The sequence below is a fragment of the Rhipicephalus microplus genome, chromosome 9 (assembly GCF_043290135.1).
Source record: "Rhipicephalus microplus isolate Deutch F79 chromosome 9, USDA_Rmic, whole genome shotgun sequence".
In the NCBI taxonomy this organism is placed as follows: Eukaryota; Metazoa; Arthropoda; class Arachnida; order Ixodida; family Ixodidae; genus Rhipicephalus; species Rhipicephalus microplus.
Window position 1 is genome coordinate 46,751,376 of NC_134708.1, and position 17,447 is coordinate 46,768,822.

General features: G+C 45.0%; 1 protein-coding gene across 4 annotated transcripts; it reads left to right on the forward strand.

Moving 5' to 3' along the window:
- The first annotated feature begins 279 nt into the window (after nucleotides 1-279).
- LOC119163776 (ELAV-like protein 1-B) lies at nucleotides 280-17,213 on the forward strand. Of its 4 annotated transcripts, none has more exons than XM_037415845.2 (3): nucleotides 280-423; nucleotides 14,756-14,900; nucleotides 15,003-17,213. In XM_037415845.2, exon 3 carries the CDS (start codon nucleotides 15,125-15,127, stop codon nucleotides 16,082-16,084), a length of 960 nt encoding a protein of 319 aa, XP_037271742.1. In that variant the 5' UTR covers nucleotides 280-423; nucleotides 14,756-14,900; nucleotides 15,003-15,124; the 3' UTR covers nucleotides 16,085-17,213. The 4 variants fall into 4 exon arrangements, with proteins under 4 accessions (XP_037271742.1, XP_037271740.1, XP_075729677.1 ...); XM_075873562.1 differs by adding an exon at nucleotides 1,351-1,375 and having other exon boundaries at nucleotides 379-423; nucleotides 14,756-17,213; XM_037415843.2 differs by lacking the exon at nucleotides 14,756-14,900 and having other exon boundaries at nucleotides 14,952-17,213.
- The last annotated feature ends 234 nt before the right edge of the window (nucleotides 17,214-17,447 follow it).

A 17,447-nucleotide genomic window follows, 5' to 3' on the forward strand; every position in this document is an offset into this window, starting at 1 on the left:
CCGCGCACTTGCGAACGACCACGCAGCTGGCCGCTTTTCTCTGCCACGCTAAAAAAAAAAAAACCATGCGCGATCGAAAAATTTATATTTCGACCAGGACCCACGAGTAGCGAAAGTTATCTTTGACGCAGGTGCATGCAAGTGGAGAGTTTTCAGAGTAGTTGGCACTTGCGCGTGTTCACGTTCAAATGCTTGATCGCGTGTAATTTTACTCGAACAGCACGAAAATAAACAGGTCACCGATAGCCGACCTTCCCAGAGTCCTAACTAAGAAATTCCGAAACTGACAATAAAGGCGCGCCGTTGCTGAGCGACGCGGAATAGTTTATCAATGAATGTGGTTGTCTTTTTCGCCGGCAGGTGGCCAGTGCACGGCTTCCAAAATTTCATGCAGCAGCGTCTATGACGTGAAATTCCGTCTTTGTGAGTAGCCGATATTGCTTTTTTCCTAAATTTGCTCGTTTCGCCCGCGTTGTTGTGCTCGCACGCCACGTACAGTAAATACTGGCGCCGACACGACAAATTACGATGCGTGTCCGGCGTTCTAACCGTCGATTCCGGTCGAAAATGCGCCGGTCGGCGCCAATGCACGCTGAACCACGTTAGGCCTAACGTTTATGGTGGCGGCGGGAGCTCTTGTTATACTTTTTGTTCTTGAACGCGATGACGGCTGGTTTGGTTAGTCCAGCGAACGCTGGCGCGCACCAAAGTTTTGCTTATCTAACGTCGACTGCTTGGGAAACGTTCTTGCGTCGCGTCGTCCTAACATTTGTGCTGTCGACCGGCATCCATGCAATGAACACGCCTGGCTTCTGGCCTACGCTGTGCGGCGCGCGTTTTTATGCCGGTTGCTTGCGTACTGCGCCGGCGTGTTTGTGTATTTTTGTTTCGTTGGATCGCTCAGTCTGGACTGTCTTGGGTGGGGCTGCTATAAGGAGACAGCGGTGCGTTCGTAGCGTGTGACGTTCGTATTTGTTAATGATAATTTCGTGACGCCGAGGGGCTCGCGTGTAGCGTTAACCACCCGCTCTTTATTCGATCGCCCCCTAGCCAGGTGCGCATGCGTCGGCTGTGCGGTGCCATTAGCCTTTCACCGCTCTTTTTTTCGTAACAGTGGCCTCTAGAGCTGGCACGTTTTCTTTTGTTTTTTAAGGTGTACTTCCCGCCACTCGCGTTTCCCCCCCCCCCCCCACGATCTCTAGAAGTCGTGTTATGAAGTTCATTTGCTTGTCCTTATCAGTGTTTCTAGAGCGGAAATTTTCTCGTAATTTTCGTTGATAAGTGTGTTTTTCTTGTACTGTGGTGATTTCATTCATGTTTAACATATGTGCTTTTTTTTTGTTCTTCTAGTAACGCACATTGAGGGCGTCTTTTTGTAAGACATTTTTTTCTATATTCTTTTTATTCTGTAACTTTTTCGCGGTATTGCATTCCACTATTGTTTTCTGCCTCCCAGAAGAGTCCTCTCGCACGATAACGGAGTTCACAACCAAATAATGCAACTTCCAAAAGATTTTGAGTTTTCCTTTCAAAGTAGTGCTGAACTGACCTCCATGTTGGGTATCCTTTCACGATCGACCAGTATTTGAAGCTGTTGTCAAATAATTTGAATTTCTTTATATTTTCTGTCGGAAAATTTCGGGCAGTTGGACACAAGCGCAATTAAAAAGTGCTGTTGCTCCGAGGTTACAAAAGATTAGTGTCTTTCTTTCAGATGAACTAGCCATATTGCAACACTCATCACTCAGCGTGGTTTGTAAATAATCGTTAGTGGGCACTTGTGGCTGTGTTTCGGGAAGACACAAGAATAGTAGGTGAATGTTGGAAATGTCGTAATTTAACATAGCGTTTGCAAAATGTGGATATGAAGGACTGTCATTCCTGGCAGTACGTTATTTCAAGCTGTGCCTCAAAGGAGTACCAACACAAGATAAGTTGCCGTGACATATTTGTGTACACTGTCCTTTATGAAGGGGAACACGTGAGCGCGTGGCCTGCACTCTATGGCGGCTGCCTACAGGATCATCATCAAGCAACAGTAAAAGACGTTGGCTTTTGGCGTCATCTATTGGCAAGCAAAACAACGTGTTATAACTTCTGGACAAGCGTTGAAAGATAATGTAGGCAGCCATTGTAGAGAGCAGGTCATGCGATCACATAAAGGACAGTGTACTTCCCCTAAATCTTTAACATGAGTGCACAAGCAGCAGTTTTTTCTGTGGGTCTATCTCATGTGACTCAGCTGTAAAGGTCCTGCGACGCTTTTTCGTCTGCATTCTGTAGCGCTGGAGTTTGTATACCCACGCATGTCGAGATGAATGCAAAAAGAATTATCGAATTCTGTACTCTGTAACGGAAGTTATTATCCTTCAAACTTCAATATGCCAGTAGACGAGAGAAAACATTTCCTTTCTCATTTAACTCTCCCACTGATGGCAAGGGCAGTTTCCAATAACCGCGAGTTTCTTACAAAGACGTACCAGATATTTCTCCTTGTGGTGGCCGTTGTGCATCGTCCCTAGTGTCCTTTCGCAATGGTCTTCACGTTTTCATATTTAAAAACGAAAACCCTTTTGTATATGAGCAAGTATAAAGAGCGCTTTCATAATATTTAGTACTCAATAGTCTTGCCTATCTAGATCTGTATGAATATTACGCACAAATTGTTGGGTCAAACTGATCAAAATGCATGGCCTATGTTGTCATTCACAAGTGGTCAAGTGTCACTTCTGATTACAGAAGCAGGTGTTGTCTGTAGCTTTAGTCCGAAAATAGTGCATCTTCTCTGTAGGAAATAAAGTTACAACGGCTTTGTTTTTGAGTTGCCACTCACATAACGATATCGGTGCATTCAGCAATTCGAGAAGTGATGAAAACAACACACTTAATTCGTGCCACTGGGCCCAATTAAATTTGTACGGGAAAGGGGGGGGGGGGGGCTAGTACACGCCCACTAAAAAGTGGCACTTGCTAACAAATCGCTGCAGCGCACATATGGCCTCAAACATGTTCAAACGGAGCCTTTTGAAGTAAGTTCTGTGCATCCGAGTGCGAAGTGGTGCACTTTGCGACTTCCTCGTGTTTGTAATGTTAACCACCACCTTTTGCACGAGTTTTTTTGCTGCCATTCTCTCTACATGTGCGGCTATTTTGTTTTTGGTAACATGACCAGACGTACTTGCAAAAAAACCTGAACTCACCCATCTCTCTGCTCTACTTGAAACCGAAACTGCGAGTGGGTGCTCATATTTCTTCACATAATTAGCCTTTGCGTATTCGAGCAGGCGAGGTTTACAGCTGTGATAAACGGGCCATGAGGTCCCAAAAAACAGGACTTCAAATTTTAGTGTCAGTGCTCATTTACTATTTGTTGTCAACTTGCATATGAAGAGCTAAGTTTTGCTCATTGTTAATTGCTCATTTTGCTCATTGTTAGTATGGGTTCATTCACATTTATACCTCCTAGGTAGCACGGAAGAAATAGTTCTGGATAAGGGAGTACAGAAAGTGTCCGCTCAGTAGCGTTATGAAATTGGCCAAGTCATCTTTGCAGCGGCGGTTTTGTGTTGAGGGGTGAGCTTGATTAGGCAGTCATAGTAATGGTATTTTTGGCCAGCAATGTTTTGCGATGCATGAAATGGATTCCGTGTGAGAGAGGACTCTAGGGAGGATTTGCTGATGTAGAAGTGCTGCTTTGTTGGGCTGTCGTGGTCATTGGATTTTGTGAGGGGCCCTTCTTGTTTGCTTGCTGGCGCATTCTGCATGGCGGATAGTAGCAGTGTTGTTTTTTAAGCACAGCCAAGTACTCTTGCCCCATATTCGTGTGGCACAGTTGAAAACACTGCTTATCATGTCACGTCTGAATGTTTCAGTGGCAAAATTAATGCTGTAGGAAGTTTGGTAATAGTGGTAATGCAGCTTTGCCTAGTTGGCTAGCCTGGTGATGATGGCAACTGCCCACTGTAGGGATGTTCCCGAAGCGTGGTCAGGAGGTGGAATTGCTAAAACTCACAAGTTTTCAGTGTGACCGAATGCTGAGAGAAGCGGACATTGTTGAACACGGTTTGTTGCTGTTGGACCCACAAATTGCTGGTAAATGAGGCTTCACAACGAATCAGTTGCTGCCTCTTGTATTGCTAATGATTGTAAAGCATAAGCTCGATTTTGAGGCTGTCCGTAACTCGGTGTAGCTGTGTTGTCAGTCTTGGAGCATTACTAGTGTAAAGTGCAACTTTATGAGCCAAATCACTATTTATAGCGTTGGACATGAACCAGAAATACAAGTATAAGTTCGTAGCATCTTTATCTGCAGTTTTGTGCAGTTTGCTTGCCCACATGAAGGTCACTGCTGATAGTATCCATGAGGGCATGTGATATGTAATGCTGCCTAGTCATGAAATATAAGTTAAGCTCTTCATTTTTTTTTTCTTTTCCCTTGCCTTGGCAGTTGTGAGGTCACTCTGCTAAGTTGTACAGGAAAATTGCATGTGGATTTTGTATAGGAAGGCTCCATATTGTGAAGTCAGAAAAAAAAAAAACTGTGGTGCATTGCAAAAAAATGCAATTACTTATCCAAAAGCTGTGCTTTCCTGTCATTCCCAGGCTGGTGATCTGAATAAGGTGCTCATTTGCTTTAATAAATTGGGTTGACTAAAGCATAAATGCAGAAAACTGTAGCAAAAATAATCTTTAAATATCAACCCAGCATAGTTTACATAGTTCCTCTAATTGTAGATTGTAGGCTAATATCTATGGAAATATTGATTGTTGTGGTAGTACTGGTAGTATCTTCATTACTGTTGTGAGGAAGGAAAAAAAAATGATACAGTAATGGGTGTGTTAAGTTGCTATGTCATTTTTATTGGAGTTGCTTTTTTAGTATGCTGTGCTCTTTTATTTTGCATAGAGTATACACTCGAAAAGTGATGCATGTCATTACATGTCCAGTGTCAGTGCTATTTTTTACCCGATATTATTGCACTTAAAGATGTTGATACTGTATTGTTTCATATGGGGTAAGCGGATTGCTATGGAAATAGTAAATGTAGTGGTGTCCTAGAATAGTCACTTACCTTGTTTCAAAGCACAGTAATTCTGATCTGTGGCACTTTTGGTGAAGTATATAGGTCATACAATTTGCATATGCATGGTTGCAAATGTGTTTATTTGTACAGGGCGTTCTGTGCACTTATTGTGGTGCCCTCTGGCCAATAGTTTTGAAAAAGGTCGTGAAATTGGGAGCATTGGAATGCTACATATTTTCAACATTTCCATGTTTTTTTTTTTTTTTCATTCCTGTTACAATGTGGGAGTGGCCCGCAGTCTTGCTCCCTATAAAACAAGGGGAAGATTTTTCTGGACACGAATTGATGTTAGTATCTTTCACTGGGAAGCACTAAATGTTAGAAATGGTTGTGATGCTACGACTGCGCCAATTGCACCAAATTGTTCGACTTCTACACCCTGCTACATTTCCTCAAAATTTGGCCAGTGTGCGTCGAACGTGCGCCAAATGTTATGCCCGTTGAAAGTGGCGACATCGCGGCACCTGAGTAAGACGCAACTCGAGCCAAACCAAGCCTGACTGGGTTAAATCTCAATTTGGGATTGCGTTAATGTCCAATTTTTCAGACTTCCTAGGTTCTGCAAAATTGTCCGAAAAAAATATTAATACTTTTTTATTCCGCTCAAGTAATTTAATTGCTACAGCCGCGTCTGAAATAGCTTCAATGCCCCCAGGGTACATTTATCAGGCATTTTGGTGCACGCTCAGGTTCTCGTAAATACATTCAGGACCTGTCGACGTCCATCTGCAAATTTGTGTCTCGTGATGAGCGCTGTCGATACCAGTAAAGCATGAAATAAATTGCGGCTTTATCGTATGGGAGCATGTGGAAACGATGACTCTGAACATTAAGAGTGTGGCAGAAGACAGGAATACTTGTCCGGACCTCCGGGATGCGTGTGTGCACTTAGAAGCTGCGCCACTGTACGAAAATCTCCGGCGAGGCCTAGCATTTGCTGTCGCACGAGACCAATCATTTCCTATAGTTGTGTGCAGCACATCACAAACAGAGCTGATGCCGCTCCTACCGGGGCGCTTCCGTACGCACGTGTTTTGTTGTGGAAATGCCCATATCGCTCCTGATCACACACACGTCTGTGCGGCGCACTGAGTCGACTCGCACAGAAAGGTACTGTGGACGGCTGCGTGGCGTGTGTGGGTGATTAAGACCAACGTTACTAGAACCAGGTCAGTTTCGGAGCTCCCCGTAGACGCGCGCTCTCTGAAGTCGCCGTGGTGGCCGATGCGAGAACTAGTGGCGCTGCTGTGCCATTTTGCTTCAAGCCGCGCGCGTCGTCTGCTGCAGCGCAAGTGATTCGCGTTCTCGTCGCAGCTCTCATCAGTCATGATAACCGAGATTCACCATAGACACTTGAGCGGTAAACTCAACCACTTCAAAAACGAAAATTTGTAAAACATCTATTTCATAATCACCACTAAATGTCAGGAACCTTTCCAATCGGGAAACTAATTATTTATTTCTTTACTTATTTATTTACAAACAGTGCCCGGAACGCTGTTTTCAGGCGGAATCGGCTGTGCCCGAAAAGCTTGTGTTGGGCGCTAGTTCGCAATACATTTTAAAAATAGAGTGCGCGAAACACAAGACGCCAGAATAGAAGTACACAGGACCAGTTGTTAGTACGCGATCGTCCTTCTATATTGGTGGCTCATCTTAAGCATAGTTTATTTTGTAATCAGCTGTGCATCTTTCACGTTCTTTCCAGTGTTCGTCGGCCTGCAAAATTTCCCAGCCAAATGTCGACTGCGCTATAATGAAAACACTTTTTAGAAATACAGTTTGCTCAAGGTGGCATTTTTTTTATATTGTGTAGTTATGAGCCATCTTTCTCGCGAGCGAATTCTCTCATGGAGGTATAAAAAAATTGTAGTTATCATGCCAACTCTCGGGCGAAAGATGGCTAATGTATTAGCCATCTTTCTCGAATAATTTCGCTGGGTTATTGCCGAACACTCGTTACATTAGTGATGTCATAAATGAAAGCCTTAGCAAATGAGGAAGCTCAGCAAGGGTATTTTCTGTTCTCTCATCCGAAACTGCGGAAAGCTTTCGCTCAAGAGCCAGGATCTCCTTATGTTTCTTCCTTTTTGAGGCAGCCGCACAGGCAAACCTCTTCGAGAGGTTGCGGACCTTTTATTTTCTGGTTTTCACCACCTTTGCAGGCTTTCTGGCTAGCAGTGGCCTTCGTAGGACAGGCAGAGAAAGCTAGTAGGCCGCTTTGTAAACACTGTAAAGTGTTTACGATCAACACTAATGGTTGTGGACACAATCTAGAGCTACCACCTCGTTCCACAATAACAGTTTTTTGTAGTAGCAGCTCTTGGTGCAAGATTTCTGCAGTAGAAAAACTGCAGAAATAGAGTTCTACTACACAAGCACAGGTGTGCTTTTTAGAACTTTTTTGTTGAGAAATAAATAAATACATATTCATAACAACCATATTGGTCTACTCGCACCACTTTGACAGTTTAGAAACGGTTCATTTTCACCAATTCGTCAAACACCTGCATACGATTTTGAGGTTATATAAATGTTCGATCTACCTTGCGCACATATTACACATTCAATGAAGTTTCTCTTGCCGATTTTGCTTTAGGATCTGTGTGGCTCACGGCCATGCGTTTTATCCAGAGACTGTAAAGGCCCAGTAATCGCGTCATATTATATGGAACACCACCCTCATTCTGTATTGAAATATAACGTATGCCATGAGGTGTTATTGGCAGATATTTCTTCAGGGTCTTTTGTACCACATCCCAAAAGAATATCGAATCCCAGCACTCACTCACAGCATGTCCAACCGTTTCCGGCTCGTTACACAGAGTTCAGTTTGTGTCCATGCCAGACATAGCCAGGAGGTAGCACACCGGGCCCTTGCCCCCCCCCCCCCCCCCCCCCACGCGAAAAATTTTTTCGCGATAGCATAGAGAATAACAAATGACCATTTCAAGGGGGTGCCTTGCCCGAAATGAAGCAGGTGCCCCCCGCCTAATTCCCCCCTCGAAAGAAATTTTTGGCTACGCTTTGCTTGACTCGAGTAGATGCGCTGGAAGCAACAGTACCTTCAACCAGTGGTGGGGCACAACCCAACAACATCAGCCTCCCAACACTCGTTGAAGGACGCGCTTCTTCATCATTCCGTAAATAAGATGAAATAACAATACCCAATTACACAACATACACGCGATACCCCCCCCTCACTCTGCAACGCATTTACTCGACTTCATTCCGCAGGAACATGCGGGCGGCTTTTTTTAAACTCATCACGATCCCAGGGTGGCTCAAAGAAATGATGATCAATGTCATTTCCGTAGCCGCTTTTGCGGCCTGGGGCACAACAATAAGGCATTGTTTATTGGCGCTCTTGTCACATGTTAGAAATCTTTCGTAAGAGACGACAGTTCACTAAATAATGGCGCGAAGAAGCGACCGAGCGCCGAAAACGTGTTGTCGTGTCTAAGCGGCAACATGTGTGTCGCGACGCGCGGCGTGGTATGTGAAGCAAGACGGAACAGCAGCGCCATGAGTTCACGCGTCAGGCGCTCGTGCCGCCGCGCGCGCGGAGCTGCGAAACTGATCTGGTTCAAGTAACGTTAAGACCGTGCAGCCACATACAGAAGTGAGGAGAAGATATGAAAGATGGACACGGTCGCAAGAGTTCAAGGACGGGACACCACTCGGCGAGAGCTCTTGTCGGTGTCGGGAGATGGCGTAGGGCGAGCCAGTTGGCCGGAGCTGCGCTGTCGTCGGAGATCGCGGGGGCATAACCGGTTGGCACGAAATCCAGCGAAAGCATTGTTATCTAACTTCTTTCAGACCTTACCACAGTGTTGTGCGGTATCATTAGACTCAACCATAGCTCACTAGAGAAAGAGAAACATTATTTGAGGTCACGCTAAAGCCCATAAATATTCCTCCATCAGGAGGACCATGACTAGCTGGTCGGTAAAGGCTGCTTACACTAACCGACAGTGTAAAACATGACCATGTAGGTGGGGACACTTCTTGGCTTCCTTCAGGGATGCGATCGACTAGATAAAGTATTAGCGGCTTGCGTCCATCGCACTGATGATGGCAGTGCTCAGCTACAGCAAGCCAGTGCAACTTAAAAATAATAGTAGGGGGGGGGGGGAATGTACCTTTGGCTATATAGCAGCCACCGAGGCCGGTGGCAACGCCGGCGTTTAGCGAGCGTTGAGTTTGTCACTCGCGAAAACCGGGCTTGAGTTGCTAGTCTACTTTAGACACGTTCCTTAACAGGTGTTTTTCATTCCCATTTGCAAAATGAACTTGTGATGTAAGCAGTCACGCAGGAAATATGACGAAAGAAAACGTCAAAGTGCTTCATTAGCATATGCCGGTCAGTTTGCCCTAGGCGCCAAGAAAAAGCAATTTTACGAAATGTTTTTTGTGATCCCGAACGACTCAAAGAATGAGCTAAAGCGGTGTCCACGAACGACCATACGCTTCGCACGAAGGATGCAGTCTGCAGCCAGCTTTTTGCAGATGGTATGACTCAGAAGATACTTTGGAGAGCTAGCAGAAAAGATCCTGATTGACAGGCTAAAAATAAGCGTTCTTTCGATACACTCAATCCCTTGCATTTCTGAGTCTTCTTCCAGTATGCCCTTCTTTGGAGTCCAGGAAAAGAAAGCTACCTACCACAGGGCACTAACATTTGTTTTATGCTTATGCAATACAATGAGTCATTGCAATAAATAGGCCCGTGAGCATGTTCTCCCATCTGTTAATCGCACAGCCGTGGACATTCCATCATATATTTATCATAAGAGTCGCGAAAATAGAATTCGGCAGAACATCAAACAGCACCTACTTAATCATGTCATGCTTGAGGTCTGAGATATAGAATGAAAACTATACTGTTTTCGTTTAGTTTCCTGCTTATAGCCAGCACATTACTCGGTATCTGGTTAAGAGTGTATGTAATGCATGCCAACAAATTGATCTAGCTATCTAAGTGGTTGCTTCTCTCATGAGCAACCACACGGTCTTGTTCAAGTTCTGCTTTGCTGGTCATTGAAGCTGGGCAAAGCGTGGCATGAAAGCATATGCGGTGAATAGCAAAATTAGCTACTCTAACCAACCAATGCAGATCTTGGAGGTGTTACTTTTGCATACTACATCGTCGACAAAGGTACAGTTTTGGAATGTAGACACACATGCGACTCGGAAAATAAGTTCACCAAAATCAAGTTGCAGTCATCATGCGGGTTAAAAAAAAAGGAAAAATAGGGAGCAGGCGATTTTAGGCGGCTAAGCGGGTTTGGATGGGTTACAAGCAAGCCAGCATGTTGCATGGATGCACAACACGATCGGTTGTGGAAAGGAAGGGGCTGCTCTCTGAGTTATTTGGAAGTTTTAAACCAGCTGGGAAAGGGGAGTTGCATTTGCCCAGAATGTCATGGTTGTTCCATTACTTTGGGAAGCATTGAGCAGTAAAAACCTTTGTTGTGTTCCGTAACACTTCGTAGTGCGGAGGAAAAAAGTGGAATACTTTTAGGTATGTGAAACATTGCTTTGGTAACCGCATGAGTATTATAACCCATCACACTGCACTTGTAAGAGACTCTCATTTTAAGTGTCATTGCAGTCTTGCGTCTATATGGCTACAGCTACATTCACAGTTGGCATTAGTGTGTGTCATCAGTACCGTACGCTTTTTGTTTCTACTGATGAAACTGCAGTGTTTGCTTGCACGCCTGGTGAATAGTGTGTTGAAGTCTGACCTTAGCTACTGTGACACTGCGTCACCGAAACGGCATAGAGAAATTGGAGCAGGAACAAATGCCAAATGAGTGTTTGTAAATGTGGATGACCGGTGGCTTTGGTTTCGTGTTGGAGGAGTGCGGTGAAAAGGATATTTCCACAAGTCACTTCAGCACCTGTGCTTTTCATCAAAAAGACCAAAAAAGTTAGCAACGGTTATTAGTAAGAACCTTAACTTTGAGTGAATTTTGCTGTAACTCGCCAGTTTCGTAATTTTTTTTGTTGAGCTCCTGTTGTTGGGACTACATGTCATGCTTGCATGAGCTCGAAAAGTGCATTCGATGGGCAAATGTCATTTGACGTGCCCACTTAGCAGCAGCGGAAATGTCATTAGCAGCTGTTCACATTCACTGCAAATGACATTACATGTGCTGATGGAAAGAAGTGTAAACTTAAAGGCCAACTCCGGCAATTTTTTGCTATGTCAGGGTAATGGTGGTTTTATGTTCCCGAGACACACTTGTCGCGCTCGGATAGCTGAAATGCTCAATAATTTTGAAAATATTTTTAATTAGCAAAATACCGCAGTATCGAAACCCAACCAAGTTAGCTTCTACGTATGATGTAATAGTTTGCCAGAACCTGCCTGGTTGTGCATAACGCAGTAAGATGACACTTGTACAGGCCGTCCAAGTTCGTGCCTGCGGCGATCAGCTAAAACGCTTTCGCTGTTATGGTGAATATGTGGCGAATCGTGCAACACCGCTTGCCTCCCATCGCACGCCCACCAATGTGAGAAAAGGAAATACCAAGCTCAACCAAGAAAGTGCTGGCCAAACCCATTCTTCCATAGCAAACAACCTGCTGTGGCACATCAGTTCCGTCACTTCTGCTTTGTGAAAATCGTCCCATGCACGATTTTGTCATTAATTCCGGCAAGCGAGATGGGCGTTTGGAGGCAAGCTATAAAATTTATTTGAAAAGAATCTGCGAAACTATCAAGTCTGCAATTTGGCATGAATAGCGTAAACCGGCAAATGAACATACCCAGTCAATTTAATTGAAATCCACTGACCTAGAAAAATCGACGAAGTTGGCCTTTAAGGCCTCACTTTCTTTGATAGACAGAACATTGATGAGAACTTGTCTTTTCTCATTATATGTGTTGTGTGACAGGGATTTTAGAATACTAAAGCTAATATAGTGGGTGGAAATCAATCTTAAAGATGTCTGTAAACATTGATTGATTGATATGTGGGGTTCAACGTCCCAAAACCACCATATGATTATTAGAAACGCTGTAGTGGAGGGCTCCGGAAATTTTGACCACCTGGGTTTCCTTTAACGTTGTCTGTAAACATGGACACAAGAGAAAAGTCGGGGCAACACAAACACCACACTTGCGTTAACAAGGCACTGCTGTGCCGGATAGCTTTTATTATATTTCAGGAGTAAGTCCTGTTCAGCAGCTTTCGTTCTTTCGCGTTCAGTCGCCCCGAAGCCTCCTGTGATTGTCTCTAGGAGTAACCTTTTCACTCACTGTTAAGCTGAAAAAACTGCACCTTGTCCATCAGCTTCTGCAATATAGTCAAAATCTTTAGACTATTGCAGCCAATTGGGGTTGCCTCTAATGCCAGGTCTTCTGATCAGTAATGTCGAGACACTGATTATAATGGTTGCATTATGGTTACGCAATGACTTTTAGGAGCGTGTCGCTCGCCGAAACCATACAAGTCATGTTTGCCCTTATCACAAGTGCTTCGTCACAATGCACGTCTTGTGTGTCAAGGGGAAGCCAGGATATGGCATTCTTTGGTTAGAAGAGCCTGCTTTAGTGGCTACTCTCTGATAGTTCGCCTAAAGGGTCATTGACCACGCAGAGGTCAAAATATAGTTGTGTTGTTGCAGTTGTGTGCAAGTGTACAACAAACACATGGTCAGAATTTTTCGAAATGGGGTTGTAATAGCAGAGTCGCCCGCCTTCTATAAAAAAGAAAGACATTTCACTCTTTCATTTCCTATGCTCCGTTTGTTAGCTCGTCTAGGGGTGCAGCAGCTGTACCAATTTGATACAATTCTCCAATTTCGTGTTGAGCTGTGCCAAAACCATGAAATTTGCTGGAATTGCGCCAAATTGGCTCGATGAGCCTTGTCAGTTGCGCTTAATTCAGCGAGAAACGGCAGCCACATTAGCTATCTGCGTGAAGTTTGCGTCGTCAATCAATCCAAGCACTCCGACCCCAACCCGAAACCATGCTTTAAGATATATTGCCGTTAAGTCAGGGCACTCCCGACACGCGATCGACCTGATTTAGTAACAAAGCCACGCACCATTGGTCCGCTGACCGCTGCGGATATCTAACGGCGGGACGGCGCAAGTTGAAGACAAGAAATTGTTGCTGCAACCATCAATGCTTCGTGGAAAATATGAACGTCCTAGTCAGCAAACGTGGCTATGGCATGTTAGCAACTAAAGCTGGAAGCGTATGCCGTGTTCCCGCGTGCGAATAGACTCAACGTGCTGGGAAAACTGACGTTACCGGCGACAACATTGGTTGCCATAGCAACGGCACATAAAACATTTTTCTGTCTTGAAGTTTCGTCATCTTGGCAATAGATATCTGGTGCATTTGCCGGGACAACAAGCGCACGCCGTTGTTACTTCATCTGGTCGAACGCGCCTTGCAAGCGAGCCAAGAAGTTGCGCCCTTAACCAAATCCTGTCGCAAAAAGGGGGGGTGCAGGGGTGTTTATGGCTTGTTCTAACTTTACAGATGGCTGCTTAATCCACCTTCGCCGTTAAATACCGGTGCCCTGCGAAAAAGCGCATTGTGATTTTGAAGGGGCTCACAGCACTTATCGAGGACACAGTACTTTTTGTTCAATTAGTCACTCATTTATATGCCGCATAATTGTGAGTACTAGTAGGATCAATGATGTCTGAAAAGGTTGCTGGCAATGATTTGGAGAAGTGTATGACATTGCTGATGCCTTTAAAAAAACCTCTTTTTTTTTTTCGCCGCCCCTATGAATCCCCGGAATTTCTAGGTCGCCAGCTTGGCAGATCCACATTTGAATTCGCAGAGTCGGACATGGCAAACGCTAATGTGGACATTATTATTATTTGCTCAGTGAGGTTGTTCAAAATACTAATTTTATTGAAATGGCAGTGCTCTTACTCTACTGCACAATTTAGGGCATGTTTAATGGTTTGTACATATTTTTTTTTTTCTAGAGGTAAGATTATTTTTCTAAAGAATATTGTTTCCTGTAACCTGCTTCGGATTCGGATTTTTGTGCTCCAAAAGCCACATCTTTTTGATCCAAAAATTGCTCAATTCTATTTTGGCTGTAGCACCCCTGCTTGGCCAAGCAAGTGCTTCGCTACGTGTGAGAAGGAAGAGTGACAGGGTGGCATACCTGCGTGCGAACAGGTTCCTTTTGTGAATGACATGGAAGTGGAGGAAAATGTTGATGTCATCGCAAACTTATTAGTATCGCTCCATATCACTTCTGTAGAAAGCTAACATGGACTAGAAAGATCTGGGTGCTGGTTCAACAGCATTTCATGAGGTTATTGGCATGTCAACATAGCATATAATGGAAAGAGAACAAGCCACTTGGCTTATGGTTGACTGTGTGGTTTGCTACCCTATTGTCAGATCCTTTGAGGTAAATGATTTATGTCTTGCACTATTTAAATTTTATATTGTGGTGTATTTGATTGCAGTGGGGTGCATGTAATAGTTCTATTTTAGTGCATACCTTTCCTCTCTTTAAGAATTGCCATGCCGCCACGACAGCCCAATGATACTTTGCAGTCATCTTTTTGTGCCCATCGCCTTTTTTGATGCTTTGACATGATGATGGCGGAGCTCTGTACACAGAAAGCACCTGATAACCGAACCCCTTCCTTCCCACCTTCTTTTGCTCTTTTGCAGCCAGTGTTTTTTTTACCCGTTTTTTTTTCTTCGTAATTTTTTTTGTTCTTTTTTTCTCACTATTTTTTTACCGGCCTGGATCCATCTTTACTCACCATCGCTGCTGCTCTCCGTTGCTGACGTTGGGGGCCCTCCTGTCTTCCCGGTGGGTTTGTCAACTTTGCCACCCTGCTGACTGACTTTACTCCTGCCACAGTGTTCACGGAGGAAGGGCTGTTTTTTTTTTATTCCCTTCTACACCTCCAAGGTGACCAAGGCCAGCCGCTGTTATATCAAGATTCCTGGCGAGACTGAAAGCAGCAGACCAAACTACTGAACGGGAACAGTGAGGGCCTGAACCAACGGAGCACGCTGGAACAATACGAAGCCATGGAAGGCGACGGAGGCAACAGCCAGACAAACCTCATCATCAACTACCTTCCCCAGGGCCTGACGGACGAGGAGTTCCGCAGCCTTTTCACCAGCATCGGTCCCATTAAGTCATCGAAGATAGTGCGCCACAAGGCAACCGGCTACAGCTACGGCTTTGGATTTGTAGACTATCAGGGAGCAGGCGACGCAGCTCGCGCAGTTGAGTCGCTCAATGGCCTGCAGTTGCAGAACAAGAAGATCAAGGTGGCATACGCCAGGCCGGGTGGTGAGACCATCAAGCACGCCAACCTCTACATTCGCGGCATCCCCAAGCACTTCCCCCCTGAGCAGGCTGAAAAGCTGTTTGCAGACTTCGGCCGGCTGATTCAGTTTCGAGTGCTCAAGGACGACGCCGGACAGAGCAACAAGGGCGTGGCGTTTGCGCTGTACGATCTGCGTGAGAATGCCGAGGCTGCTATGGCGGCACTGACCGGCCAGACGCTTCCAGGCGCCACCGAGCCACTTCTGATCAAGTTCGCCGAAGACAACTCCAAGAAGCTGCGACCTCCGGGAGGCCGGGGGCCCCAGGGTCAGCTGATTGGGCCCCCGAGCGCTGGCGGCGGAGGCCCCATGCGCGGCGCCCAGGGTCGTTACCGTTACAACCCATTGACGGGTTCCTACCAGTACCCGATGCAAGGCATGGCACCTGCTCCCACAGCGGCCGATGCAGCTGGGCACGTACTCTTTGTCTACAACATTGGGACCGATACGGACGAAAAGTCGCTGTGGCAACTCTTTGCCCAGTATGGCACGGTGACCAAGGTGAACATCATCCGCGACACAGCCACGGGCCTGTCCAAAGGCTTTGGCTTTGTCACCATGGCCAACTACCAGGACTGTGTGTGGGCCATCGAGGCCTTAAATGGGTTCCGCTATGCGGGTCGACCGCTGCAAGTCTCCTTCAAGCAGCCCAAGTAGAAGTGATCGTTGTGCTGGCAGTGGTCATCAGTGGACGGTTGCAAGGGGCATCGACCGCAGTTCTGCAAGTCAGTTCGTGTACCTTAATTTTAATGGTAGCCACCCTGGTTGTTTTGAAAAGTCATTCCGAACTGTTTGCAGGACTCTGGGGTGCTCGCTCTTCTTGCAACTCGATAACCATGTCCACGTCTTGTTGGTGACTGGCAGTGTTACGTGCCTCCCTCATATGTTTTGTTTTTTTCCTCTTATTCATTGTTGAATTGTTTTTCCGAGAACCACTCTGGATTGGCTTAACGCTGCCACATATCGCCTGTGTGCTATGAAGAATATGGCTGGCCGCCTCTAGGGACTGGTAGCGTTTTGGGGGGATGGTCTTGAGTGTGCAGTCATGTTTTTTTTTTCTTTTTCTGCCTATGAATATTGGTTTATTTGGCATGAACCCGACTGGTCTGCTCCATCTTGTCTTGCTCAAGAAAATTTGCATTGACAGCAGAGCGGACAGACTGTTTGCCCCCTTCAGCTTGTGGGTACTGTGAGACATTGTTGCATTCTTTTTTTTCTGATCTTTTTTTTTTCTGTTTTGATCTTTTATTAGTGCAAGAGTGTGTGTGGTTGTTCATACCTTTTTTTTTTTCATCTGTGCATGCACCGAGTTAGCAATGATCATGTGAATTTTCTTGCTTAACTGAACTTGGGAAAACATGTATTTTTTTCTTTGTTTAGCTTTCCCTGTGTTCAAAGCAGGCATGAGCCATTGAGGTTGCTGTCGTTTCATTCTTTTTTTTTTCTATCTCTCTTTGTTATTGCTTTTCACATCTGTTGACCATTGTTATGATCTTCAAAGGGACATCTGTCTTGGCATCGAACATTGTGGGCGTACGGGTCCACCTTAGCGTGACTTTCATAGTTTCATTTTTTCATATATTTTTCTTTTTATGTCATTTTGCACAGTCAGCTTTATTTTATTCTCCTGGTTGGAAGAGACATTTCTAATTGTCTACATGAGAACGTATTACCAATGTATCCTGAATATCCGTGCATCAGCTGAGAATGCTCCTCTGCCACCCCGTCTTGAGCGATCGTGAAGATTATTGACTAATAAAGGCTCCTCAGCACTGAGCTGACTCAACTTTCGCTTACTGAATATTTCTCGAGTTTTAGCAATGTCTGCTAAAGCCATTGTATGTGTTTACGCATCCATTACTTCACGCGTGTAACTGTAATGGCAACTGGAAGACGTACTGTTGATGCATTGCTCTTGTTGCCAATATTAAACAGGTGCTGATGCCAGTTTTCTGCGCAGGCCTGTAGCTGAGAAATGTTGGGAAGACATTTTTTATTTTGATGCTTTATCAGTTCTTAC

Coding starts and splice junctions, on each gene's coding strand:
- LOC119163776 (XM_037415845.2), top strand. CDS start 15,125: ATGGAAGGCGACGGAGGCAACAGCCAGACAAACCTCATCATCAACTAC.